Genomic DNA, 27,792 nt, shown 5'->3' on the forward strand with positions numbered 1-27,792 from the left:
ATTAGTCCTTGTTTTCAACTGAAAGAAATCCAAAGAGGAATTTCGCTTTTACAAGAAAAGGCCGAGAGTGCCAACAGTGTTCAGCGAGCCCTTAGAGAGGCAATGCGTACCCTGCACAGTAAGGGCGCCCCCCCCCAAGCCCCTACCCAGGAAGGACACCCAGCCTCTCAGCATCAAGCCCCCCAAGCTGCAAACTGTGTGAGCACCTGCTTTATCTCGGTGTATTTTGTCCATCCGCTAGCAAGATGTGTCCTCAGGTACCAGAAAAGCTTGGCAGAGGTTATTTTTGGGGTCTGGAAATACTCAAAATTTTTTCCATATAAATTAATGGTAATCTTTTCTTTGATTTACCCCCTCTGGGCTTAGGAAGGTTTTTCATAGGAAGGACCACTCTACTTTTGGATAGCAGGGAAAGCCTGTACTTTATATTAGTTATACTTCGGTTTCTCTGGACTTTAGGAGATAATCTAGTTTTGTCAGCAGCATATTTACAGAGTTTTATGTTGATGTTTGTAAGTTACATTTAATCACCTGGCATTTTCCTATCTAAGTCTTCAGGTTCCAGGGTACATGCTCTTTGGGTGGGGTGACCAATATACGTCCTGGCTTAACACTTGTTGTCCCAGGGGAATTGCTAATAGTGTCCCCTTTCAATTCAAAAGCCTCCTGGTTTGGAAGATAAACCAAAAGGTCATCATTTTTGGAGAACTGCAAACACTCCTATCCCTGATCTGGATCAGGAGGACCAAAGCCTGGCATAGAATCAAGGGTAGTGGCTCTTATTTTTCATGCCAGGACCCCTTCATCCAGCTGCAGAGGCCTCTGAACCGCTTTCTAAGCATAATTGTTTTGTTTTAATTTAAATTCAATTAATTAAATATAGTGTATTACTAGTTTCAGAGGTAGAATTCAGTGATTCATCAGTTGCATATGACACCCAGCGCTCATTACATCACGTGTTCTCCCCAATGCCCATCACCCCGTTACCCCATTCCCCCACACCCCTCCCCTCCAGCAACCTTCAATTTGTTCCCTATGATTAAGAGTCTCTTATGGTTTGCCTCCCTCTCTGATTTCATCTTGTTTTATTTTTCCCTCCCTTCCCCTATGATCCTCTGTTTTGTTTCTTAAATGCCACATGTGAGTGAGATCATATGGTAATTGTCTTTCTCTGATTGACTTATTTCTAAGCATAGTTTTTTAATACAGAAAAAATGTACAGGATTACAGAGGAATTCCATAATTTTCAGAGAATGCTATCAAAATATTGAAAAAAATGAATTTGTGATGTCATAATATACATACTTTTTATTGGTGATTAAATAACAGATCTGTGACTGGTTTGATAAAGCAGTGATGAGCATAAATGATATTTTGAGATCTCTGTAACAATGGCAACATGATACAGAAACGCCTATGATTTCTATTAGTGACAAAGTCACAGTATTTCCGCTTGTTTTCTGTATTCTGTTATAGAATACAACTCTTTCCCTGTCCAAGTTCACAGACCTCGTGATTCTGCTCAGGCCTCTTGTGGATCCCACTTTCAAAACCCCTGCACTAGGGCGAATGTTTGCCACACCAAGAGGGAGGCAAATTGCACAAAGATCCAAAGAAAAGAAAAAGACTGTAATGATCGTAGGTTTGGGCACAAGAGGTGGAGAAGAAAAGGAATGTGAGAGGTTGCCAAGATGTGGATGGATGGAGTAAAAAGGCACGGTGGGTCTGTCGCTGTCTCTATTGACAAGAGCGTATGGGTGAGCATAGCACATCCCGGATACAGCCTGCCAGGAACATGAATTTGCACAGTGGCTCGGAATGTGGACTCTGAAATCTCACACCCCTGGGTCTCAACCCTAGCCCTGCCATTTGCTAGCATGTACTTTGCACGATCTTATAACTGACTCAGTTTCTCCTGTTTAGTGGGAGTAATAATTACCTAAAGCACAAAATTGCTTTGAGGATTAAATGAGATGACGTGTGTAAAAAGCTCGGTGCGGTGTCTGGTATATTTTTATAAGCCCTCCACCAAGAGTTCTAGCAAGGGTATTGTGGTTATTGTTGTCACTATGAAGACCCATTTCCCAGCAGTCAACTAGGGCTCAATGCAAGTCAGGAAAACACTGGGGTTGACTCACATGTGGCCAGCAGGTGACAGCAAACACCATACTATAGGCTGAGGAGGAAAGGGCAGCGATGTGTGTGGGTGGAAACTTCCTTCTGCTTCCACAGAATGAACTCCACGAGCTAGGTTCCTTCTGCCCCCTTTGCTCGGCCCCCAGTGCCAAAAAGGCTGTCCAGTCCCCATTCTAGACACTGAGGCGATGTCAGGAATGTTGTGGGGAGGCCAGGGCCAGGGCCAGAGACCAGTTCTTTGTATATACCCCATCCTAGCCAAGCAGTGACTAGAGAGAGCCATACATTCGGGTCCTGGGAATAATTCTGCATACAATTTGGGGCCTCTCAGTCTAGTCTCACTTACTCCCTCCTTAAACTTGTCTTGTTATCTACCTATTCACCTGCTCTCCGGGTAGTCCCAGGAGCCAACAGTGTTCATTCACACTGGCCGTGCCCAACTGAGGAACATCCAACCTAGGACATCCTGTTCTGTCCTCTCTTCTTCCACGATGAGCTAATAATTGCCTTATGCTGTCCTGTACTGAATAATCTGGAAGGCTTTTGAACTAGAGTTACCTGTGCACATATAGAGAGAAATCGTCCCTATTTTATAAAGGCAGAGAGTTAGCAAGTCGTTGGTGTCACGATCATATCGCCCTATCCCTCTGCAATCCTCCTCTGGGACATCCCAGAAATAAGATGTAATACAGTAGGATGGCAGGAACACTGCACGAGACAGGCAAGTTGAACAAGTGTTCGTTAAACTGTTGCTAAGGGAAAATGCTTCCCTCCTCCAAGTGACTGATTAACCTAGGAATTCTTCATGGATCTGTACCTCGAGGATGGAGTGATCTTCTTTTCTGTGCCCCTTAGCCACGGAACTGAACTTAGAACTCAAGTCTCCAAGAATACTTACTGGAAGGTACTAAAACTTGGGAAATGAGCAGAGAGAGAGAGAGTCCCAAGAGATCCAATTTGATTCACCATTGAGTGATTTTAATTTTTCTGCAACTTTTAAGGACCGGAACCTTTTCCACAAATGAAATCTTACACAGTTCCAAAACACAAAGCAGATAAAAAGGAATTTGCTCCGGTTGAGGCAGGAAGGGGAAGGAGAGAGGAGACCTATGCCACCCTTCTTGACCCTCGGCCCTGACCCACAAATCCAACCTTCCTAGAAAATGCAGTTTGAAACCCTTGGATGACAAACCAGTCTAGTCTCGAGTTCAGATGAGGCCACAAAGTGAGGGTTTGAGGTTTCCAAAATGATGTGTCCAGTCCAAGATGACACCAGTGTAGGTGACCTGTAGGAAAAGAACGCTGGATAAACATCCAAAGACATAAGTTCTGATCCTGGCTGTTCCACCAATTGGCTGGCCTTGGGCTTGGGCCCTCCTACACAATGAAACTGAAACTATATGACCTCTGAGAGCTCTTCCCGAGCCAATGTTCTTGTCCACATTGGTTGATTTATGGTGACTGGGAGGGAAGCCTGCACAAATCTCTCAGTGCCCAGACCCAGGCTGGGAGCCTCGCTGCAGGCTCAGGTGGAAATGTACAGCAGGAATGTGTTTTTAGGGGCACCTGGGTGGCTCAGTCGGTTAAGCGTCTGCCTTCGGCTCAGGTCATGATCCCAGGGTCCTGGGATCGAGCCCCAAGTCGGGCTCCCAGCTCAGCGGGAAGCCTGCTTCTCCCTCTCCCTCTGCCTGCCGCTTCCCCTGCTTGTGCTCTCTCCTTCTCTCAAATAAATAAATAAATAAATAAATAAATAAATAAATAAATAAATAAAATAAAATCTTTTAAAAAAGACAATTCTGTTTTTAAACAAATAAACAAGCAAACAACCCTGTCTTTTATTTTGCTCAATAACATGCAGCTGGGCACTCAAGAGTTTTCTGTGTCCAGAGTTAAGATAGTCATAAAGAGGTGCCTGGCTGGCTCAGTTGGTAGAGTGCGTGACTCTTGGTCTTGGGGTTGTGAGTTCGAGCCCCATGTTGGGTGTAGAGATGACTTAAATAAATAAAACTTAAAAAAAAAATAGTCATAAAAATTAGTTTCAGTGTGATTGAGTAGGAATCCTGGCCCCAGAATGAGAAGACGGAACCATGCACTAGCTGTGAGATATTTGGCATAGCAATGAACTTTTTTGATTTAAGTTCCTCATCTATAAAATGAGAATCATGACACATGGGTCTCATGGGGGTGTTGCAAGGATCCAATGAGATCATTCGTATTTTTCAGCATTTATGTTTTCTTATGAAATACATATACAAAAAATGTGTAGAATCTCTGCAACCCATTTAAATTAAGGACTAAAATAAAACAAACATGCATATTCACAGAACCCAGGGTAAGAAAAATAAGTAGTAACTTAGAAATCTTTTCACGTCCCTTCCTGATGTCAAACTTCACCCGACCTCCTTTTTTTTTTTTTTTATCTTTTTGTGGTAACTTCTGTCTGCGTCTTCCGGGTCTGTCTTTGTTTCTCCAGCTTACTGAGATATCACGGACAGGTCACATTGTATAAAATTAAGTTGTACAGTGTGATGATTCGATGCAGGTATATATTGGGAAATGTTTACCACAATAAGGTTAGTGAACACATAATTACTATTTTGCAGTTGTTACAGTGAGAACAATAAAGTCCTATTTTCATAGCAACATTCAAGAACACAATACAATATTGTTAACTAAAGTCACCATGCTGAACATGAGATGCCCGGAACTTATTCATCTTATAACTGGAAGTTTGTGTCATTTGACCAACATCTCCCTATTTCCCCCACCTCCCCCCACCCCAGCTCCTGACAACCACCACTCTGATCTCTGTTTCTATGAGTTCAATGTGCTTAGTGGCCACGCATAGGTGAGATTATATAGTATTTTATTTCTCTGACTTATCTCACTTAGCATAATGTATCAAGGTCCATCCAAATTGTTGCAAATGGCAGGATTTTCTTCTTTCTCATGGCTGAATAATTCCATTATGTATATACCACATCTTCTTTATCCATTTATGCATTAATGGACACCTAAGTTGTTCCATGTCTCAGCTATTGTGAATAACGCTGCAACGAACCTCGGGATGCAGGTGTCTCTTCGAGATGGTGATTTCGTCTCCTTTAGATATATACCCAAAAGTAGGATTGCTAGACCATATAGTAGTTCTACTTTTAATTTTCTGAGGAACGTTTATACTGTTTTCCATAATGGCTGCACCAATTTGCATTCTCATCAACACCACACGAGGGTTCCCCTTTCTCCACACCCTCACCAACACATCATTTCTTGTCTTTTTTATAATAACCATTCCAATAGGTATGAGGTGATATCTCATTGCGATTTTTAAAAATTAATTAATTTCATAGAGAGAGATTGAGTGTGTGTGCGAGCGGAAGGGCAGAGGGACAGAGAGAATCCTTGAGCAGGCTCCCCACTGAGCGCAGAGCCCTACACGGGGCTTGAGCCTGAGATCATGACCTGAGTCAAAACGAAGAGTTGGACACTTAACTGACTGAGCCACCCAGGCGCCCCTGTATCAGTAGACTCTTACTGTGTGCATTTCTCTGTGACTAACTTTTCTTGCCTCGGTATTCTGTTGTTGAGATTTATTCATGTGAAAGCATATAGTGGTAGATCATACACCATAAGGATACGCCATGGTGGGTATATGAGATGGCTGTGGAGATGCCCTTTACCAAGTTAAAGAAGTTTTCTACTATTGTGAGTCTGCCAAAAGATTTTATCATTAAACGATTTTAATGTATCAAACATTTTTTATTTGAATACATATGCCTTTAATTTATTAATATGGTAGAGGACATTAATGATTTTCTAATATAAAATCAACAGAGCATTCCTGTGATAAAATTGCATTGATCATTTATACATTATTGAATGTGACTAAAAGTCTATTTTGTTTAGGATTTGTACATATCTGTTCTTCGGTGAGGTTAGTCTGTAATTTTCCTTTCTTGAACTGCCCTAGTAATTTGAGTATCAAATTTGTGCTGGCTGCATAAAATGATTTTGAAAGTCTTCCCTCTTGTTCTGCTTTCTGGAGTAACTTGTGCTGGATTGGCATTGTCTGTACCTAGCATGTTATGATACATCACAACACCTCTATAAAGCCATCTCTATCTGGCATTTTCTTTGTGGAAATACTTTTAATAGTTATTCTACTTCTTCAGTGGTTTTAAGACTCCATAAATTGTAAGACTCCTAAGTATTGCTTTAGTTGCGTCCCAAAATTTTGATATGTCTTATTTTTACCATTCCACGTGTGTTTTCTACTTTATATTAAGAGGCAGCCTAACAGAACCAGAATACAGAGTCTGGAGCCAGACTGCCCACATGCAGACCCAGTGCCACCATTTTCCAGTTGCCCAACCTTGAGCATGTTGTCCATCCTCTACGTGTCCCTTGTTTCTTCGTCTGCAAATGAAATGATAATAGGACCAGCCTCAAAGGGTTGATTGGAGGATTAAAAAATATATAAAACTCATAAAATATTACATGGCACATAATTCATTAGTAAATGCCATAGGGAGGGCGCCTGGGTGGCTCAGATAGTTAAGCGTCTGCCTTCGGCTCAGGTCATGATCCCAGGGTCCTGGGATCGAGTCCCACATCGGGCTCCTTGCTCCTTGGGAGCCTGCTTCTCCCTCTGCCTCTCTCTCTCTGTCTCTCATGAATAAATAAAATCTTAAAAAAATAAAATAAATGCCATATAGAGTGTTTGCTATTATTTTTTCTTTAACCCTTGAGTTGTTTGTGTCTGTTTTCAAATTTCGAACTGTGAATATGGGGATGGGCAGCTCCTAACGTTCATGTTTTTTGCTAATGTTTTATATTTTTATTAAATCGTGGTCAGACAGTATGATCCATATGATATCATTTTGTTGAAATTGGTTGAGGCCAGCACTTGGGCCTAGCATATTACTGATTTTCATAAATATCCCACATGTGCTTGGAAATATGTGTTCTCCAAGAGCAAGGTTAGTGATCATGTCATTCAAATCTGTACCCTTACTAGTTATTTTGTTTGCTTGATCTAAGAGAGATGTGAGCATTTTTTAAAGCAAGTGAGTAAACAAGCCTTGTTATATTTTGTTTAGAAAAGCAGCTCTGAGCATTCTATAAAGTTTTTTCTTAATAGACATTTTATTTTTGAATAGTTTTACAGAAAAATTTTGAAGATAGTACAGACTTCCCATATACTCCACACCTACTTTCCCATTATTAACAGACTACATTAGTATATTTAGTATAACAGATGACATTTGGCATAATTCGTGAACCAATATTGATAAATTTTTCTTAGCTGAAGTCCAGACTTCATTCTGATTTCCTTAGTTTTCATCTAAATGTCCTTTTTCCTGTCCCAGGATCCCATACAATTTGTCGTCGTGTCTCTTTAGGCTCCTCTTGGTTGTGATAGCTTCTCAGACTTTTCATGGTTTTTATGACCTTAACAGTTTTGAGGGGTATTGGTATTGGTCAGATATTTTGTAAAACATCCCTCAAAAACAATTTGTCTCATGTTTTCTCCTGATTAGACTGGGGTTATGGGTTTGGGGGAGGAAGATCGTGGAGGTAAAGGGCCATTCTCATCACATCATGTCAAGAGCACATATTATGAATATGACCTACGACTGCTGATGTTAAGCTTGATCCCCTGGATAAGGCTGTACACGTGTGCAAGTTACTATAATTTTTATTAAATGGAATATCATGATGTAATGCAATAGACTAGATCTAGACACCTGGATTCTAGGTCCATTTCTGTTACTAAGTTGCTCTGTGAGTTTTGGCTGGTCACTTGACCTCTCTGATCCCCAGGGTTTTCTGTTGTAAAACCAAAATGTTGCCCTGGCTGGGCATGACAATCAGAACATATATTCTTTTGAAATATTGGTTGCATGTTTATAATTACTTCTGAAATGCTTTCTAAACATATGCAGTTCTAGATTTGCAAATTGTGGTCACCAGCCTCCAAGATGTACCCAGTGGATAGGGCTGATCTTTTGTGGAAATGATGGTGGTGTATGGCTTCTGAGGTTAAATAATGAAAGACAATATGGCTCCCACTTTGTGATCGCTCGGATCACTCATCAGGGAGAGTCAGCCACCATGTCACGAACACCCCAGCCGCCTTGTGGAAAGATACGTGGGGTGAGAACTGGGGCCTCCTGCCAATAGCAAGTACTGTCTTCCCAGTGATGGAATGCACCACCTTGGAATCAGATCCTCTAGGTCCAGTCAAGCCTCCAGATGATGCAGTCCCAGCCACCGTATTTGCTGCCACCTCATGAGAGACTCCCATCCACAACCTGCTAAGCCACTCTGGAATTCTTGAATTCCAACAACTATGTGAAAAAAATCTTTATCGCTCTTAAAAACAAACAACAAAGGGTTGGATCCCAAGGCTTTGCGATGGTGTTCAGGCCCTCATGGTTATGGGGTTGTGTGTGAGGGTGTTGACTGGCTTGGTTCCCAGACTCCTCCCCCACTTAAACCACAGCAGCTCGGCCTTCTGATTTATATATTGAGGATCCATGTAGGATTCTTTCAAAGAAAGAAGTAGATTTAGATGACCTCCAACACTCAATGATTTCATCTATCAGTACAAAAAAATACTTCTTACAAACACATACGCATTTTCTTTCTTTCTTTTTTGCGGCGGTAGGGGAGCAGAAGGAGAGAGAGAATCTCAAGCAGGCCCCATTCCCAGCACAAGCTGAATGCAGGGCTCAATCTCACAGTCCTGAGATCATGACCTGAGCCAAAATCAACAGTCAGACGCCTAACCGACTGAGCCACCCTGGCGCTCCGACAGCATTTTCTTCAGGGCCTGCTCTTCTTGAAGGACGCACCGTCCTTGAGATGGGAAACAAGAGCCCACAGTGTGCTGCTCACTGAGAAGTGTATCAAGCGCTGCCCTTTCTGGGTGTGAGGTGGCCAGAGTCAAGGCTGTGGAGAAAGCGCTGCTGGGCAGAGCTCCATCCCCCGGGCACCAGCTGCAGGCTGTGAGGGAGAGGATGGGTTTGCCCCTGTTGCCAACATTCCGTTGTAAGACTAAGGGCAAGCAGGCACTGAGGGCTGTGGGCAAGGCCCAGGATAGGGGTTTTACATTCCATATACCTTATTTAACCCCCATGACCGTTAGGAGGTAGGCATCTTGTAGATTGGGGTAATAGAGGCTGGAAGGCTAACCAGTTTGCCGGAGTCGAGGATTAGGAAGAGAGCTGCAAGGAAGTCTCAGTCCGTCTGCATCTGTAGAACCCTTTGCCTCTTTCATGTATTCCTGGCCACAATTCAAAACTGAGCAGCTCCTCTTTGGGTCAGAAATGCACTGATTTTACACTAGGAGGTTGTCATAATCTGTCGCTATAAGAAAAGCTCGTCATTCATTTGCTCACTCGTTCATGCAAACAGCATTACTGAAAGCCTGCTCTGTGCTCCAGGGCTGTTCTAGGCACGACGGATAGAAAGGAAAGCAAGCAGAGACTGATGCTCCCTCTGGCCGAGCTTGGGCATTGGGCTGGAGGAGGACCTGAGAAGCCATCAGTTGCTTTGACTACTTGTAGCCAAATTCTGGGGAGGGAAGGGGAGGCTCCTTCAGGATCCTGAAGACCGGGGTCTTCTTGGAACACAGCTAGAAAATGCCTTCAAGGGACAGAAAGACTAGGTGTGACCTGGAGCTGGGTCCCAGGGAGACCTGAACCCCCAGAGGTAGTCCCTATTGCCCCCCTAGGGAGCCTTCCGGGGTTGGACCCAACACGGATGGTTCCGCTCCTGCCTGGGCAGTTCCCGGGGTCCTGCCAGGGAGCACCGCAGACATTGCACTAAAAAGCTCGTTCGGCAATTGTACCGACGTGAAGCAGGACAGTGTTGAGAAACCGTGCTCTGCGAAACTGGCCCTTGAGAAATTGTACTGTTTGAAATCAAGTCTGCATTGTTCAGCTAGATTTTCAAGTGCAGGTCTTAATCGCCTATGTGATTCAATTAAATTTAGTTCCGTCTTTCAGTGGGTCTCATTATCTTATTAACAATTTTGCTCTTTGGCTGGAACTTTGTTTTGGTAAAAGTCCAACTATTTTGTGAATGTGTTCAGAGGCCCCAGCAAAGGTCCTCAGAGATGGGACCGGCACTATTGTTCTAGAACTCCCACCGCCTTGGCCCCCTGGAGAGTCACTTCATTCACGACAAGGAGTCCACCTGAGTGCCGAGGCTGGATCGGAAACCTGCCCTCCCCCCCCGGAATGTGCAAAGCTGTCGGGGTCTTAGTTGCACAACGGGAAGGGAGAAAGGGACTCTGCACTGGGAAGGCAGCCCCTGTTTCTAGGAGGACCCCCCCTCCACCCCACCCCGTGTCTATCTGCTCCACCCTCGGATCAGTCCCCTGTGGAATGAAGCTGGCCAGCCAAGGCTGGCCGCACCTATGGTCCTTCACGCCACATTCCAGGGCCAGCGAGCCACACCCCTTTTTAATCTTCAAAATGCAGGAGTTCTTTAATCAAGAGGCTTTAATTCTCCTCCCCTTCCCCACTCCAGGCAAGACTCCTTCTCAGGAACAGGTTCTTAGATGTGAACCAAGTCTTGCTACGAAGTAGGGACCAAGGCCAGAGCGGGGCCTTTCTTTAACTTGTGCTTCTTGCTGACCCTCAAATTATCTTACTTTGATAGTGTTCTTCAAGCAGGGATCTAGCACCCTGGCATTGGCTTGGAACGCTTTACTAGTGATCACCCCAACCAACTCTGGGCTAACTGGAGATAGAGGGTGGGGACAAGGTCAGAGATTATTTGACTCAATTTACAATAAAATGATGATCTAGAGGGTGACTGCAGAAGTTTGCTGCTTAACCTGGGATAAGGTGGGACCTGCCTATCTGGCAGGGGAAACTGGGCCGCTGTGAGGAACAGGTGCCAGGAAGAGGGGTCCAGGCCCAGGGTTGTAGGGTGTGGGCTGCCGCTAGGCAGGGGCCTGGTGCTCTCCTGCATCCCTGGGTGAGGCCTAGTTATCTGAAACCTTGGGGGTGCGCTTTACCTGTGGACAACCTGCACAGCAGTTAGTATCACCTACAGGGGTTACGGTCATCCCGGAAGTACTCCACAACAAAGCCATTAATTCTATGAAACCCAAAGTCGACTCTCGTCTAGCTCATCCCTTTGTCAATTTAACTCCGGGAAAGAAAATGTTAATAAAAATAAGCAACAGCATTCGTAAACGTTAAAAGCAGACCTTTACTTGTGTGATCCTATTTAAAGCATTCCTTTTTCTCAGTTATGTGAAGATACAGGGAGAAGGGGATAGTCTACAACCCAGGAAGAAGGCTCTCACCCGAACAAGACCCTGCTGGCCCCCTGATCCGACTTCCGGCCTCCAGAACTGAGAGACATAAACGTCTGTTTCTCGCACTCGGGCGACGGCATTTTGTTACGGCGGCCGCAGCTCACTCAGATGCCGTTCACTGAGGCTTCTCTTCCCTCTCGTCTAGACCATGAGCTTCACGAAAGCAGTTCCCCGTGAACAGGGCTGCTTAGTAAACATAGGACTTGGGGCGTGCCGGGCAGCAGGGACAACAGAGAAACTCGGGAAGTGACAAATGGATTCCTGTCCCCTCCCAGCCCTGAAGCGGTGGCTCTCAACCTTGGCTGCACAGTAGGAACACCTGAGGGGCCTGGCGACACCCTGGGCCAATCAGATGGGTCCCCAGCGGTGAGGTCCAGACAGCACTAGATTTGAAGGCTTCCCAGGTGACTCGAATGTGCCCAGATGAGATCAACCACCCTAAAGCTAAATGGGTGAAGTACTGGGACGACAGGTCCCCAGCTAGAGGGAAAGAGGTCAGGTACTCGTTCTCGTTGCCCAGCTGAGTGTCTGCTTTATAAGTATAGAGGGGATGAAGGCTGAGACAGACAGCGGTGTATTGCTTCAATAAATCAAAATAAAACGAACAGCAACAAGTCACAAAACAACTTTTATTTGAGGCAAGAAATCTGGATGAAAGGGTTACAGTTCCCAGCAGCCAACATCCAGTGTTAGTGGCACTATTTCAACTTTGTAGACTCAACTTAGTCAGAAAGAGTACTAAGGTCCTACTTTCCCCAGCTGGACAAGAAGAAGGGCAAAGAGAACTGGAAGAAGCTTCTAACCTACTGATACTGCCCTTCACACCCAACACCGAGCGGGCCAAGCCCTCATGGGCCCGTCCGCAGTCGCTGACCCACCACTGAGGGGCAGAGACCACACTGCACTCCACACAGGGAAAGGGGCGCGGGGAACACGGCGGCAGGTCACCTGGGGGGGGAAGAGGCACCAAGAGCTTCAAAACTCAGCGTTGAAGGGATAGTCCTTGTGGGAAGCACAGCTGTCGGGGGGAGAAGAGAGGAACACATTAGCTTCTCCGGAAGAGATTTCAACCGTAACAGATAACGAAAAGCAATGGTGAGTGTCTCGTTATCAGCAGAAATAGAAGCCTGAGCGATGAGTCAGTTTCCAGACTGCAGATCATGGGTCTGCACCTGCGGGCCGCCGCCCCCCTCCAGGCCTCTCTGCCTCAGGCTCTCATCAGTCTGCACAGGCATGACGGAGCCCGCCCGCCCCCGGGAGCCCAGCACTGTGCCTGAGGTGGGCGGGGCGCCGAGACCCGGTCCTGCTTCCTGGTCACTCAGTCTAACTGGCCGCACCAGACAGTATCCCATAGGTGCAACAGTAAGAGGGTGACCAGACAGAGGTCAGGAGTCTGCACGTGCGACAGAGCCAGAGGGGAGGAAGGAGGCTGGGGCTGCGTGTGAACAGGGCCAGTGGCTCGTGCTGGAACAAGTTTTGGCACTCACACTGGAAAGACTGGCTGGGCATAGTGTGAAAGGCCTAAGGTGAACCCAGCACGGGGCCCGGAACTCTCAGTCAAAGATTCGGAGCCATTCAAAACAGGCCCACAGTCTGCCCCTTTTTCCACCTCCCTGCAAGCCTGAGTAATAGGCCCTGCCCATAGCAACAGAGGCTCAGTAAAGCAGTAATTGCCAAAAAGAGGCAGCGTAGGTGTAGGTCTAGTGAGAAAGCTTCCTAGGTGACCCGGCCTTTCCCTCCCTACTCCAGCCCCAGCCCATCCCCATTAACCATCGACAGCCCGCAGAATCACCCGACAGCTGTTTCTGGAGTGGCACTGGAGAGTGCAGGGAGTCTAAGGGAAAAGGGACCCACTGGAAAACCACTGCGGTCCGTCAGCCCCGAGAGCGCCCATACGCGGTGTCAGCAGTGGGAAGGGCAAAGGGACGTGAATGAACGATACAGAGACTCCCACAGGGAACAGACGTCACCTGGCGAAGGATTCACCTCTCTCTCCCTCACCCACTTGGTCCAAAAAGGATTTTAATGCCTAAAAGTTAAGCACCACGGACACAAACAGGGGCATCGGAAAGGGCCTGGCGCGCGGTGCCTGCGGCCCCCCGTGAGCAGTGTGAGGGCCCATCTGGGACGGCCACACGCTCACAGGCGCGCTCCCGGCCGAAGCGCAGCAGAGTTCTTGGCAGACACGGCGGGGGGCAGGGGGTGGGGGCGGCACTGCAGAGGGAGCAGGGCAGGAGAGAGAAGGCTAGCACCCTACCCCACCGCGGGGCAAGTCCAAGCCTTGCTCAGGAGACGCACCACCGGGAGATGGGGACGAAACAGAGGCCATACGCATAGTGAAAGAGGAAGCTCGCAGTCCCCACTGTAAAACGAAGGCTTCTTAAAAAGCAGAGAATCAGTTTTAAACTTTAGTTCCTGTACTGTAGGACAAGCGGGGGGGACGACAACGACAACAACAAAAACCAAAAACCAACCTTCCTTGTCATCTCCCTCAAATTCCGAACTACAAATCGCAGGGAATACAAGAAGCCAGCGAATATGCAGCTCGAGGGGCCCTGGGTGACCGTCGGTCAGGGAGGGGTCGAGAGGCTTCCCCAGCCCCAAGCCCCAGTCTTCCCACCGAACCCCTCCGATTAAGTCAGTGTAAGAGTCACGTGTGAATTCTTCCAGAAGGGGGCACAGCAGCCCCACGGATCACCTGGTTTCAGACGAGCCACTGAGATTGGAAAATTAATGCTGAAGTCTGTGGCTGCTGCAGGTTGGACCAACAATGCCGCCGGCGAGGGAGAAGATATCTAGAACCGATCTCTTGGCATTTTGCCCTGGGCTGTGTCAGGTCAGCTGACACGGGTTCAAGCGTTTCCCACTGCGCACGGGTGAGAAAGCAAGACGACGAGCGGCAGCGGGCGCCCCGCTGGGCTGACAGGACGCGGCCGTTACGGCGTCCGGGGGCTTCCCTCGCGCCGCCGCCTCAGGCCCCCTCCCGGCACGCACTCACCTCACCAAGGCGCACACCCGCCAGTTCCGGTTGTAGCTGAGTAAGGTGGTCATATCCACGCTGCTCAGTTCAAAGTCAAAGACCTCAAAAGAAAAAAAAACAGAAACAAAAAACCCAGTTATTCTTCTTCAAATAAAGGCCAAGCCCAGAATACGAAGCGCCCACACAGCTGTGTGCAGGGCCGCTGGGGAGCCGCTGCCCTGCGTGGCCCCGCGTGGGGAGGCAGGAGGAAGACAAGTGTCAGAGAAACGGAACTGCAGGACTCTCCGGAGAACGCCACGTGCTGGCGGGATACTACACAAAACGGGAAGACAGTCCCTCCCTTCGGAGCCTCTGAGCAAAACGGTACTTTTGAGTCCACTTAGTGACGGTCAAAACCCCAGAGGTGCTGAGCATTTCTGTGACAAGCAGCAGTGTCAAGAAAATGATGGATCACAAGTGTCTCCGCCTCAGTTTACAGCGACGCGAAGGGAAGAGGTAATTCAACAAGCGCAACACATGGAACACGCGATCGCACGCTGTAGGGAGACGCTATACAAAGCACTCAGAGGGTCCAGAGGAATTAGGAATGAAGTCCGGCCGGGCAGCTGAAGGATGTAGTCAAAGAAGGTATCTGAGATGGGCCTAAGCAGCCAAACAACAGCTAGACAGAGAGGACAAGAAAGGTCCGTCGGGAGGGGCACCATGCCTGCCGGGGAAGAACTCAGCCATCAGGGAGGCCAGCAGGCGGGCCCAAAGCAGCCGCCGGTGCGTGGGAGGGGCGGCGCGCCTGGGGACGAGGAAGGCCCCCATGCCATGACGTCCAGAAAGCACAGTGCTGCACACTCGCCAGCTACATCTGTGGGCAAGTGTGCAAACACTGCACAGTTGTCTACACAGCCTGCTCCCTGCGAGGGCACAGGACGGTGGGGTCCCACACATGACAATCCAGGCACGAGATGACAGGCCCTGTCTCCGAATCTGCTGAAAAAACCCTGGCCAACCAGCCAGGGTCTTACCTGAAAGTTCTCAGCAATGTGTTCGGGTGTCATGGACTTGGGGATCACGACCAAATTCCTCTGCATGGGGAACCGGATCAGAATCTGTGAACAGAGGGGCCGAGGGTGTACGTACACCAATAATCTACATTATTATGTCACTTAGTCTTATATACATTCATTCCCCGGAGACGAAAATTCCAGAACGTCACAGGCGAGAAAATGGGAGGCTCAGAGAGGTCAGGCCCACCCCCAGCCATGCCATGTGCTTCCGCGTCTCCCAGGTGTACTGGGCACGAGGAGGAAGCCATCCTACCACTTGGGAGAAGAAAAACATTTCCCAGGCAGCTGAGGATGAGTGCTCTCCTGCGAGCACAGATGAGCTTCCCACCTCCGTCAGCAAACACGGCCCCTCAGGGCGGCTTGTAAAGGTGGGGGGGCGGGCACCACCATCCCCACCACGTGGCCATCTTCTGGCTTCCTAGTCTGTGTACCTGTCTACCACCCGCTCCAGGACCTCTAGCTGCACTTCCAGGGAGGGCTTGGCTGGGCTTGCTCGCCTCTCCCTCCCCGCTAAAGGGGACCACTAAGAATGCAGGGACTTCTGGGAACAGTCACGGGCGCGTGGAGAGGACGATACCTGCGCTGTGGTTTTCTTGTGCTTGGCTGCGATAGCTTTGATCCTGGGATCCTCCAACAGGGAAGGGTCCTCAGGCTTGGCCCTGGAGACAGAAAGATGGCCTGTGTGAGCACCCATCATCACTTCCACTCAAGGCAGCTCTAACTCCCCTCAACCTTAGAGGGCAGCCCACCAGTCTCCTCCTGATTTGAAGCTCGGGCACAAACTCCCAACCCTCTAGAAAAAGAGCGGCCATCTTGCTACTAGAAATGACAACCAGGAAACCCAGCAAGAGGCTCCTGGGTTAAGTCTGCAAGTTGGCGCCAGAAGCATTTTCCTTGACGCTGAGTATTTCTTTCTAGCCATTTCTAACCTTCACCGATGGACAAGAGAACACGATCCAGTGGGAACCTCACCAGGGCCTGTCGGGAGAGCCGAGTGGGCTGTAGGCAGTCACCACGATGCCTTTGGACTGGCAGTACTGGATTAACTTCTCCTGAGTGAGGTACGGGTGGCACTCGATCTGCAGATGCAAATGGGGGGCTGGTGGTGGCATGTGGGCACAGGTGTGGGGACATACAGGAAGTGCCCCCCCTTCCCAGACAGAAAACGATGTATAACCAACGTCTGAGCTCCCCAATAAGCTGTAACAATGGTCTCCATTTCCCAGCTAGTGTCCTCAACACAAACAACAATAATGTTGTTATTGATGTACTGTGGCCACGGGCCCTAAGGGTTTGTTCTGGCTTTGGCCATTTATCAACTGTGATGAGTCTGAGGATCTCAACGTCTGCACGCCGATAATCCGGGAGAGCCTGAGTCATCACAAGCCAGGCTCCAACCCCGTCTCTCCTGCAAGCTCAGCTCCCAGATGGGTCACCATCATTCTCAATCCCGAATCGGGACCTGCCTACTGGCTGCTCCCCGGGGGACGCGGATCAGAAGTAACTGCCAGCTTCAGAAAGTAACCAAACAGTCTCCCATGCACACCCCTCCCCCGCCGATGTTTACCTGGTTAACAGCCGGCTTATACTTTAAGCCAGGTTTGTTTAAGATCTTCTCGACTTGGAGATGGTTGAAGTTGGAGACTCCAATAGCTTTCACCAGCCCTTCATCCATCAGCTCTTCCATGGCCTACCAACAAAAGAGGGGCTGCTTGCTCCTGACATGTGTCCCAGAGGACAAGGACGAGAAAAGCATCTCTGGCTCCAGTCAGTTCAACAGGTCCTGCCCTTACTAATCGGTGCCAGCAAATTAGACCTTTGAGAAGCCAAGAGACACCAAGACAAAAGCCAGGCTGGCTTTAATAAGACAGGAAGAGCAAAAATGGTGATCAAACACCAAAATGCAGGGAAAGACACGGCAGAGCAGATCACTCACAGGAGAAAGGGAAAACAGCAAGGAGGGAGAAGACCGGGTCAAGGACTGCCTTACCTCCCACGTGTCCACAAAATTGGTGTCGCTGGGAATCACATTGCCTTCCCCATCCAGTGGGAAATATTCCTTCCCGTGCTGTTGTTACAAGAGCAAACAATCAATGACAGCCCTTCACAGACCTGCATCTTTAAACACAAAGTTCTAAAAAAAAAATTACTCTTAACTTCCATAGCTGACTAAGTTTTCAGAAGATAATCAAGGGCAAACGCACAGGCCAGTGGGAAAAAGAAATAGGCAGACAAGTCCTGAAGCCCCCAGACACTTCTCCTTTCAAATGGTTGCAGCTGACTGCCCGATGGAACCAGCACAATACAACAGGGCTAGAGGATAAAAGCCACATGCCTTCAATCCAGCGGACAAAGCAGAAAACGGACCCTGTGGCTAGGAAGAAGGCAAAGGAGGTAATAACCCGAGTTTGTTTAGTGCAGAGACTCAGGCTGCCAGGGAATACTGATCAGGCTTCCACAGGATGGGGCCTGTGTGCAGAAGGCAGGACTACACCCCCACACATGCAGGCAGAGGGTGACAACCAATGAGGTCTTCCGGCCACGTGCAGAATGTCACCTGAGCCACGTTCGCAGTCACAGTTTGAAACGGTACCACAAGCAGCAAATGACAAAGCATGGCGCTCCTCAAATTCTGTAACGTGCAACCGAGTCGCCTACGGCTCAGATTCAGTAGCCTGGGGGGCCGGAGGCTGATTTCTAACAGCTCCCAGGTGACAACACTGGCAGCTACCTCAGGGACGGGGCCTGGGCCAGTAAGGACACACATGCAGCGTGTGCCCACCTCTACCCACACAATGCAGGAGGGCCTGGCACACCCAGGCTACACGGAGGGACGGGGCCTGGCCTGAGCCCTGTGTCGCCTACCTTGAAGCCGGTTGGCCAGTGAATAAGGTAGAGGTCCAGGTAGTCCAGCTTCAGATCACTGAGCGTCTTCTGGCAGGCTCCCTTCACCATGCTCTTCTCGTGGAACGTGCACCAGAGCTGAAGCAGGGAGAGAGCACGTCCTAGCCCGCGTGCAGGAGGTGGTGTCCCCAGCCGGAGCCAGACAGCTCGACGACAAAACCCACCCCTCTCCCTGTGGCACTGTCAATGGTGGTGAGGGAGTTTCCATTGCACACCGTGGACCCCAACTTTCCAAAGGCAGGCAGGATAATCAGGTCAGGGAAATCCGGCAGAGGGACCAAACTGAAGGCATAATGTAGAATGGACAGGTCGGGAAGGCACAGGCCCTAAACATGAGCTCTCAAGGCCATTTTCCTACAAGGCTTGGTCTCTGTGGAGCCAGCCTCACCCTCCCACCCAGTGTCCCTTTGGGCACCCAAAGCCTCCAGGTGAAAGACCGTGGCCAGCAGCGGAGATCCAGTCTCCAGATGGAAACCAAGTTCTGTCCTCAAAGGTAACTCCGTGGAAAGGGAGCGCCAACCCACAACCTAAGCCTCATCCACAAGGGGCTCTAACCAATGGCTCTCCACCACATGACCATCTAACACACAGGGGACAGGCGAGCTTCGGAGCCCGCTGTGGCCTGCAGTCAACCCGCTTCCCTGGCAGAACGGCCTCGGCTCCCAAGCCGGCTCTGCCATCGTACGAACATGAAGGAGCCAATCGCCTGGGCCCCCCTGCCGAGCAGCACCTTGCTCACGATGAACAGGTCCTCACGCTTCACCACCTGCTCCTTGAGCTTCTCCTGGATGGCCAACCCCACCTCGTTCTCGTTCTGGTACACGTGAGCACAATCGATGTGGCGGTACCCAAGGTCAATCGCCATCTTCACAGCCTCGGTCACTTTGCCTGGAGGGGACTGAAAGGAAAAGACCGGAAGGCATGGAGTTAAAATCAACAACGAAGCAACCCAGGAAGAAAGAAGGGCAGTGTGAGCCCCCCGCTCCTCGCTGAAGCTCCTGCCCCTCTCCGACGGCTGCAGATGGCCAGCGGCTTCCCAAACCATCTGCTCTCAGATGGGGGCGTGGAGCCCAGGTGAAATGCAGCATGGCTTCACATTAGCATACTCTGACAACCACTTAACGGCAGCCTAGCCCACCCTAAAAAGATGTGCCAGAGCGGTCTCCCTTGCTTCTTTACATGTTGATTTACAAACCACCACATAAAAAAACCACCCTATCTGAATCTTTTAGGTTCCCAAGACAGTAAGAGACACCATGTCCTTCAAATAGCTCAGAATATTTTAATAACTGCTGTAAATATTTACCCAATGCCCGTTTGGTTTCTGAGCTGTCACTAAACGCCCATGCTTTACTTTCTCTTCTTTTCGGTGTGGATTCTGACATTGGCAATCATTCATTTTTCAGCAGTTCTAGGAGATCATCGTAAAGTCAAGGACATTACTGATACAGATTCAAAGGCTGGTGCTTTCTTTGTGACCACGTAAGAACCTGCTCTAAGAGGCAGGGGTGGCAGACGGCCCCTCTGAGATACCAGCAGACAGAAAGGAGTTGGAAGGAGAGGGGAAATGGGCATCACTAATGTGTGGGCAGAGCTGCAAGGAGACTGAACAGCCATCTGACCACCTCTGTGCCCAGGACAGGGCAGAGCCTAGCTGTCAGGGAAGAGGAGGCTCCTCCAGGCCTTCGAGCTTCGCCAGCACCCAGACTGACCTCATGGACATTTACTCCATCGCCTCACTGATCCTACTCAGACCAGAGAGGTGAAAAATACACACATGTGCAACAGACTGTGACATGAATATAGTGCATTCCTCCAGAGAGCTGGGGGAGAAGAGAATGAAAAGGAAAATCCCCAGGGCTATGAGCAGCTGCAGACATTTGCTGTTTTGACATCAGCTGTTGTGAACAGGCCCGGGGCAGGGGGGGAGATTGTGAACCAGTGGGAACAAGGGGATGCCCAGAGCCTGTTCGTACACTGGGCTTGCTCACCCCCGAGGAGGGAGCAGGGGGCGGGATGCTAACCTCAGGTCTAAGAGAGGGTACACCTCCAGATGACCTGATTATCTCTTTTTTTCCCTGGAGGAACAAAGAAGCGACAGGTACAGCCTTCCCCACCACTGGAGATCCAAGGGAGCAGGCCGAGAGACGGCCAGGCCCGGACAGAGGGGCGGGCGTACTCCCCAGGCCCGGCATGGCCACACAGCGCATCGGGCACAGCCACTAGGGCAAAGGCAGAGGCATGACCCAAACCTGGCCCGCGGGACTCGGTCTCTGCAACTACTACCAGGACAGGCTCCCGTCCTGCTGGGGTCGCCGACCTGGGGGAATGGAGCCAGGGGCTGCTGGAAGAGAGTGGGGCTGAGAGACAGGAGGGCCGAGAGAGACTGCTCGGAGCGACATCACGTACAGCCTTGACTCTGGTACACCCGAGGGCATCCTGTGGGCCCAGGAGTCCCCACCTCAAACGTACTTTTTATTCTGCCCAACAGAATTATTCAGCTACTTGGAGCCAGAAAAGTGTAAACGAGGATAATCAAGGTTGCCGAAAGAGTGGCACAAAACTGAAAAAAGGTTCACGTTATGTTTTCAGAGAAAAGCCAAGGGCAGAAATGACCAAGAGATGAGCCAGGGACACAGGCACTGGGAAGTGGGCCACGCTGCTTTCTAAAGGTAAAGAAAAACAGAAGCAAGGACTGTTGGGCATTTTATAAATTCAGTCTGCAGAAATTGTAGCAATCGGTGACAAGACTCCCAAGAATGGGGGCTGTGTGCCAGCCTCTTTTTTTTTTTTTTTTTAAAGATTTTATTTATTTATTTGACAGAGAGACACAGCAAGAGAGGGAACACAAGCAGGGGGAGTGGGAGAGGGAGAAGCAGGCTTCCCGCGGAGCAGGGAGCCTGATGCGGGGCTTGATCCCAGGACCCTGGGATCATGACCTGAGCCAAAGGCAGAGGCCCAACGACTGAGCCACCCAGGCGCCCCCAGCCTCCCCTTTTTGGGGACACCTTTTGCAGCCACAGGGAGGCCACACGGGGCCACATGCTCTGCCGCGGGACTGATGGCTGTCCCCTGGGCTGACTCTGGAACAGGCATCCTGGTTCCCAGAAAGCCTGCGCCAGGGCAGATCATGTCACTGAATGGAAACTGACCAGTGGGGTATTTAGCACACACTGGCTCAAACTGAAAATATGGACCCATTTTTACCAGTTTTAAGTACATTAATACACTGAATCTTTACCACAACCCTGGCAGATACAGTTATCTCTATAGCTAGGGAAAGAAAGGCACAGAGAGGTGACGCAACAGGCCCATGATCACAGTCGGTCAAAGATGTCAGGACTCAAACATTGGCAGAAGGACCTTAGAGCCATGCTCTGCCTAGAGGTCTGTCCTCCTGTGTGGATCCTAAGAGGCACGAGACACTGGTCAGTGAAAGGATTAAGTCTCCTGGGCTTGAAAAAATCATTCTCTGGAATGAAAATGTACCAGAGTCCACAAACTACATTCACTATTCATCATCTCAACCTAACCCTTCAGAGAAAGAGACTAAATGAACTTCTCTTACCACTAACGAATCAGCCAATTTAAGATACGGTGAAAAATCACACAATAAACTTGGCAATGCTAGTATGCGATTATACCATCTCTCCATTTCATGCCACATTTACAAATGCAAACAGGAGGAGTGGTCCAAACTGAAACTTTGAAAAGAAAATAAATCATGAAAGCGTATTTCCATACATCTCACAGCAAATGTGCAGAAAATCGTTATAGGAAACATTCAAATTACAGATGACCAAATTGTACAAATCCCACAGACTTAAATCATGTTTTAACTCGATTCTGCCAATAATCTGCCCTGTGACTTCGGCAAACCCACGGATGCCCAACTCTCTTGAACCTTAGAGGTCCAGAGCACTAGCTCAGGCAGCAACCTGACAATGGTCTGAGCCGATGGCATCAACAGATGGCAGAGAATTCTCGGCCCCGGGGGCCCCCCACCATCTCCACAAGATAGGCCTATCTCCTCGCTTTGTAACATTTGAAGCCAGCTAATACCAACTCAGATCCTATTAGTGCCTCGCCCTTTACACACACACACACACACAACTTGTAAAAACCTAATCATCTTCCCCTTTGCATGTAGCTCTTACCTGTTACTTTAAAATAATAACCCTCCCTCTATTCCCTCTGCAAGGCTCAACCAGAAAGGTTATAAAATGGCATCAATGGTGTAAAAAAAAAAAGTATTTCAGAGACTGAATCCCTTGCAATATTAACCATGGGGATTTCTGAAAGAGGGGATTATGTTCTTTCTGATGTATTTTTTAAAAATTTTCTCTAGTTAGCGGGTATTACTTTTGCAATGAAAGGAGGGATGGGAATGAAGGAAACTTAACTTTGGGGGAAAATCCTAGGTAAGATGTATGAGAACAGTGTGCCAATGATAATCCTAGGGTAAGGAATAGGAAACCTAACTTTTTATGTGAACTTAGACTTAATAAAGAAACAGGGCCATCAACCTCTAAAGCCTTTAAAAATACCATGATCACAGAAAAGCCGTCCCCACAAACATTATTTAACTTCTTCCGATTAAACCAGCTTTTCTTTAGAGAAACTCAACCTGCGTCTAAGAGAAACTCATTTTTTATTAGGTTTGTTTAAATACTAGTGGTCTTACAATATAATTTTCTATTTTAAGTGTTCGTTTTAAGTGTAAGTCATTTCAACCAGATGCAAGTGTAACAGGCATTTGTTACTTCTCAAAATGTATTCCATTCACTTAGAATCTTCTGGAAGAGGAGTTGGCAAACTTCTTCTATAAGATTCCAGACAGAAAATATCTTAGGCTTTGTGGGCCTGACGGTCGATGCAGGTGCCCCGCTCTGCAGCTGCAGCACAAAAGCAGTCATAAATAACACGTACACAGGAGGTGTGTTCTAATAAAACTTTATTTACAAAAACAGTCTGTGGCTTATAGTTTACCAGCCCATTTCTACGCCAGAAGAGCATACAAAGAAATGGGGATTAGGCAAGAGGCCCAGCCTTGATTTGTCCTAATTCCTAATCACAAATAAAATATCTGGTGTCCAATTCAGTATTATGATAATGAAAAGTTTAGGTATTCTGATACTGAACATGGGTATTTTGGTGACCAAAAGGGTTTAATCCCAGTTCTAATTTAGCCAATTGACAATACAATCTCAATCAACTTCGGGTAAATCTGAGCAAGCTGGCTTCCTCACTCTGTAGGGCACACAATGCTCCACTCTGCACAAATGGGAGACTGGGGACCCGGTGGTTTGTATAAACAAGGCTTAAAATCTGCCGTACTCCTAAGATTCCAACAGACCAAGCATGGGGGAGAATCCAGAGAGTAAGAACAACATGCTACCTCTCGTGTCCAATCTACGGTCAATACAAAGTGTGCTTTTCAATGTTTGGTGCAGATAAGCCAACCTCACTGGGCTCATGATCAGTACGTCCACATCATTTTGCAGTTCTGTACAAATGATAAGGGGTTGACCACCCTTTTCACTTGCCTTATCACATGAAAACAGTCAATCTGGCTACTCTTTGGCATCAAAGCTCATAATCAGGCTTGGCAACAAACACAAACCAACTAATAAAACTGAAATTAGCTTCCTCCCACCCAACCTGAATCAATCTCTGCTGAATTCTAAGACACTGATATCTCCACTTGGTTGAGATGGGACTGGACCAGGGCTGGCCCTGCTTGGGGAAGACTTACTTAACTATCTTTGATCTTGAAGAGGGCCAGGTTGAGGCCCGCAGGGAGATGAGGCAGGTGAACGGTAAAACCAAGTTATGGTCTCAGCTCCAAAGCCAGCACCTCTTCCCCCCTCCCCCAACCCAGGATCTTGGGGCCAATACAAGCTTGTCCCACTTTCGGCACGTGACAGAAAGTCTTTCTCAGCATTTTCTCTACCTCATGTGTTCTTAAAGGGGGAGATATCACCCCCAAAGAGACAAAAACTGGTTCAGTGGGGGCAAAAAATAAATCTTAGCTTACACAAAGGTTTGCGGCCCTCTGAAGGGCCACAGGACATAAACAGATACAGTCTATCCCTGATGTTAAAATTGTATGTGGGGGGCAATTAGGGAAGAATGTCTCAAAGATTCCTGCATGGGGCAGGGGTGGAGATAATGGAAAAGAGGTTAAGAAACACAGTTGTACCCCCCTCCTCAGTTTGGAGCATGTGGGTGTGTTATAATAACCAAACTACCAACAATTTTTCCGCTAGGTCAGAACATTTACTAGCAACAGGACTGCAAGAGGGCATCAAAAGAAATCTGTTTTAACGGATTCCTGGCAAAACAAGGTTGGTGGGTTTACTTCCTGTCTAATGGGGAAGGCAAGCTTGCCGGGGAGAAACACTCGCTATGGCACACGGGGTCTGAGGCAGAGATGCTCTCCCATCTGCCTGAAAGCCTCACCTCCAAGGACAGAAGGGCAGATTTGACGACCTTTGATGCAAAAAGCAGATCAGAGACCACTAGAGCCCCGCGAAGGGTCTGGATGGTACAACACAGATGCCATGATAGGAAAGATCCAGGAGAACAAGGAACTGTACCCGCTTCAGAGCCTCCCCCACTTCTCACAAAGATAAGCAAACGCTTCTCGGGTCACCCCTTCTTTTGTCCAGCATCTGTGAAGAAATATGTACACACATATGGGGGAAAGGGGACTATCTGCTATCCTTAAGAAAAAAAAAAAAAAAGGAATCCATTCTAAGCCTATACTTGTGCTATTTATTTCAGTTACCTCCCTTCTCACACCTCAACACGATTCTGTACAAACCTCATCTCCTCACCTCCCCCACCATCCAAAATTATCTTACTTCTTTGTATTAATTCAGTACCTATCTAACATATTTTTTGGGTACCTACTGTTTACCAGGCATTGTAAGACGTGGGGGAAATATTTGTGAACAAGACAGATGCTACCCTCGCCCTCAAAGAACGTACTCTGCCAGAATGAATGACCTAACTATAGATTTTATAATGTTAAATAAATATACAGCTTTTCAGGGCATTAAGTGCACAGGTGCAGGACTTCAAACTCTTTAAGGGACGCCTGGGTGGCTCAGTTGGTTAAGTGTCCCAACTCTTGATTTGGGGTCAGGTCATGATTTCATGTCATGACATCAGGCTCTGTGCTGTAAGATGCCAGCCCCTCTCTCCCTCTGCCCCCCCCCAATCGTGCCTGCATGCACGCTCACTCTCTAAAAAATAAAAAATACGGGTCCCTGGGTGGCTCAGTTGGTTAAGTGTCCGGCTCTTCATTTCAGTTCAGGTCCTGGGATTGAGCCCCACATCAGGCTCTGAGCCCAACGGGAAGTCTGCTTGAGGATTCTCTCCCTCTGCCCCTCCCCCTGCTCGCACTCTCACTCTCTAAATAAATAAATCTTTTTTAAAAAAATAAAACAGGGGCACCTGGGTGACTCCAGTCAGTTAAGCTTCTGCCTTCAGCTCAGGTCATGATCTCAGGGTCCTGGGATCAAGCCCCACATCCGACTCACTGCTCAGCAGCGAGTCTGCTTCTCCCTCTCCCTCTGTGATCTCTCTCGGTTTCACTCTCTCAAATATATAAATAAAATCTTTAAAAATAAGAAATAAAAAAGTAATTTAAAAAATAAAACATTTAAAAAATTTTTAAAAAATTCTAAAAATCCTTTTAACAACTTTTATTCCTTATTTACCCTAGAGCAGTAATTTTCAAACAATGGACCAAGGTCAGGAACATAATTTCTGAAAACACAAAACAGAATAAAAATATTGGAATTCATCCCACTTAGTAGTGTTTTGTGGCTCTTTTGTTCCAGTTATATGCGTATGTCTCTGCGTGCCTGCATCATTATACAAACTGTAATAACTTACTATTGCCAAGAAAGTGTCTTTTCACATCCATTCCAAGAGAATAACCCTCAACAGCTGAAATTTATAACTCTGTATCACGGTCATAATTCAATTACACCCTTAGAGCCCTCACTGGACTTCTTGAAGGAAACACAAATTACACATACTCTGATTACTTTGGCCAAGAAACTTTGTGTAAATCAACTCTTTGACCCTTTTCTTATTTCTTATATTTACTAATCTTCAATTGCAACAGCTGGCAACAGCTAAGAGTTTTCTCTGGGCGGTAACCACAGGTGCCCAGATTCTCTGCGAAGGTCTGCCCCGCATACGACAACCGCCCCCACCCGCAACCCCGAGAGACAAGCTCGGCTACAAGGGGTCGGCGTCGCGTGTTTGGGGACACGGAGATAGATGCATCCTGGGCAAACTCGTGGCAGCTAATTTAATTACCTGCAGTCTCCGGGCTTAAGCGGAGTGCTTATTCCTGAGAGAGTAAAAACGGAAACCATTAAGAATAAACTATTTAGAAAAGAAACAAAGGCGCAGGTGCGACAGGTGCGGTTCAGACGCGATTCGCCGGCGCGCGACGGCCCCCCATTTCGGCCCCATCGCCCCGGCTCCTCCCGATTCCCGCCCCCTGGGCAGAGCGGCGGGGCGCGGGGAACCCCCCTCCGTGATTTTCCAACCGGGATTGGATTCCAAGTGCGGCCTGGGGATCCCACCCGCCGAGCGTCTACAGCAGCAGTCCCCCACCCAAGCCCCCGGGACGGCAGGCCAGCGCCCGGTGCCCCGGTCCCCGTGGGGACCCACCCCCCCCGTCCCGCCCGGGCCCGGCCAGCCCAACTATAGCTCCTTGGAGACCGGGCATCCCCGGCGGGGGGCCGCTCTGGGTCACTGTAGGTCCCTACCGCCCCACGCCGCGCTGAGCCCGAGACGAGCCGTGCCGCGCGCGCTCCCGAGAGCACTTACCTTCCAGGTGCCCAGCCCCATGATGGGCATCTTGGCGCCGGTGTAGAGCACGAGGTGGCTGGCCATGACTGCTGAGCTCCGCCGACCCGCTCCCGAGGACCACGCCGCGCCAGCTGCGGCGCACGCCTTTAAATAGCGCGTGAGGCCCGCAGGAAGGGCGGGTCCGACGAACGCGCGGCTACGCGAAGGCGGCTTCTGATTGGCCGGCCCGCGCCGAGGCTGGGGCGCCGCAGCCCGGGGGGCTCGGCGGGGACGCGCCTTCCGCTAGGTCCCCGAGGGCCCGGATTCTTGCCGCTCGGCTCGCTCGCCCACGCCCCACCTGGCGGCGGCGGTGGAGACCGCACCGGGCAGTGGGGCGCGTTGAAACCAGAATGCTTCAGCGAAAAGTACCAGACATCCTATAAATAAGTAGACTGGGAAGGAGTTCGGGTTTTATTTTTTTTAAAGGAGCCCCGAAGGATACATTGGTCTGTTGTCCAAGCCAGAGTCACGCTCTTTGAGAACTGGACCGATGTCTTATC

At 48.7% G+C, this 27,792-nt stretch overlaps 1 protein-coding gene and 1 long non-coding RNA gene across 3 annotated transcripts; both read right to left on the reverse strand.

The window, feature by feature from the left end:
- Positions 1 to 3,129: 3,129 nt before the first annotated feature.
- AKR1B1 (aldo-keto reductase family 1 member B) lies at positions 3,130 to 27,542 on the reverse strand. 2 transcript variants are annotated; one of them, XM_036091678.2, is made up of 10 exons: positions 27,272 to 27,542; positions 19,146 to 19,313; positions 18,377 to 18,493; positions 17,502 to 17,579; positions 17,079 to 17,201; positions 16,484 to 16,590; positions 16,089 to 16,170; positions 15,470 to 15,553; positions 14,472 to 14,554; positions 3,130 to 3,422 (listed from the first exon to the last, which is right to left on the reverse strand). In XM_036091678.2, exons 1-10 carry the CDS (start codon positions 27,335 to 27,337, stop codon positions 3,293 to 3,295), a joined length of 1,038 nt encoding a protein of 345 aa, XP_035947571.1. In that variant the 5' UTR covers positions 27,338 to 27,542; the 3' UTR covers positions 3,130 to 3,292. The 2 variants fall into 2 exon arrangements, with proteins under 2 accessions (XP_035947571.1, XP_035947572.1); XM_036091679.2 differs by lacking the exon at positions 3,130 to 3,422 and adding an exon at positions 12,083 to 12,491 and having other exon boundaries at positions 27,272 to 27,536.
- On the reverse strand, positions 23,050 to 26,788 carry LOC118535324 (uncharacterized). The gene is made up of 4 exons (XR_013442881.1): positions 26,753 to 26,788; positions 24,878 to 25,089; positions 23,814 to 23,921; positions 23,050 to 23,310 (listed from the first exon to the last, which is right to left on the reverse strand). It is a non-coding gene; the product is annotated as an uncharacterized LOC118535324 (long non-coding RNA).
- Positions 27,543 to 27,792: the final 250 nt, after the last annotated feature.

This window comes from Halichoerus grypus, chromosome 12 (genome assembly GCF_964656455.1).
Source record: "Halichoerus grypus chromosome 12, mHalGry1.hap1.1, whole genome shotgun sequence".
NCBI lineage: Eukaryota > Metazoa > Chordata > Mammalia > Carnivora > Phocidae > Halichoerus > Halichoerus grypus.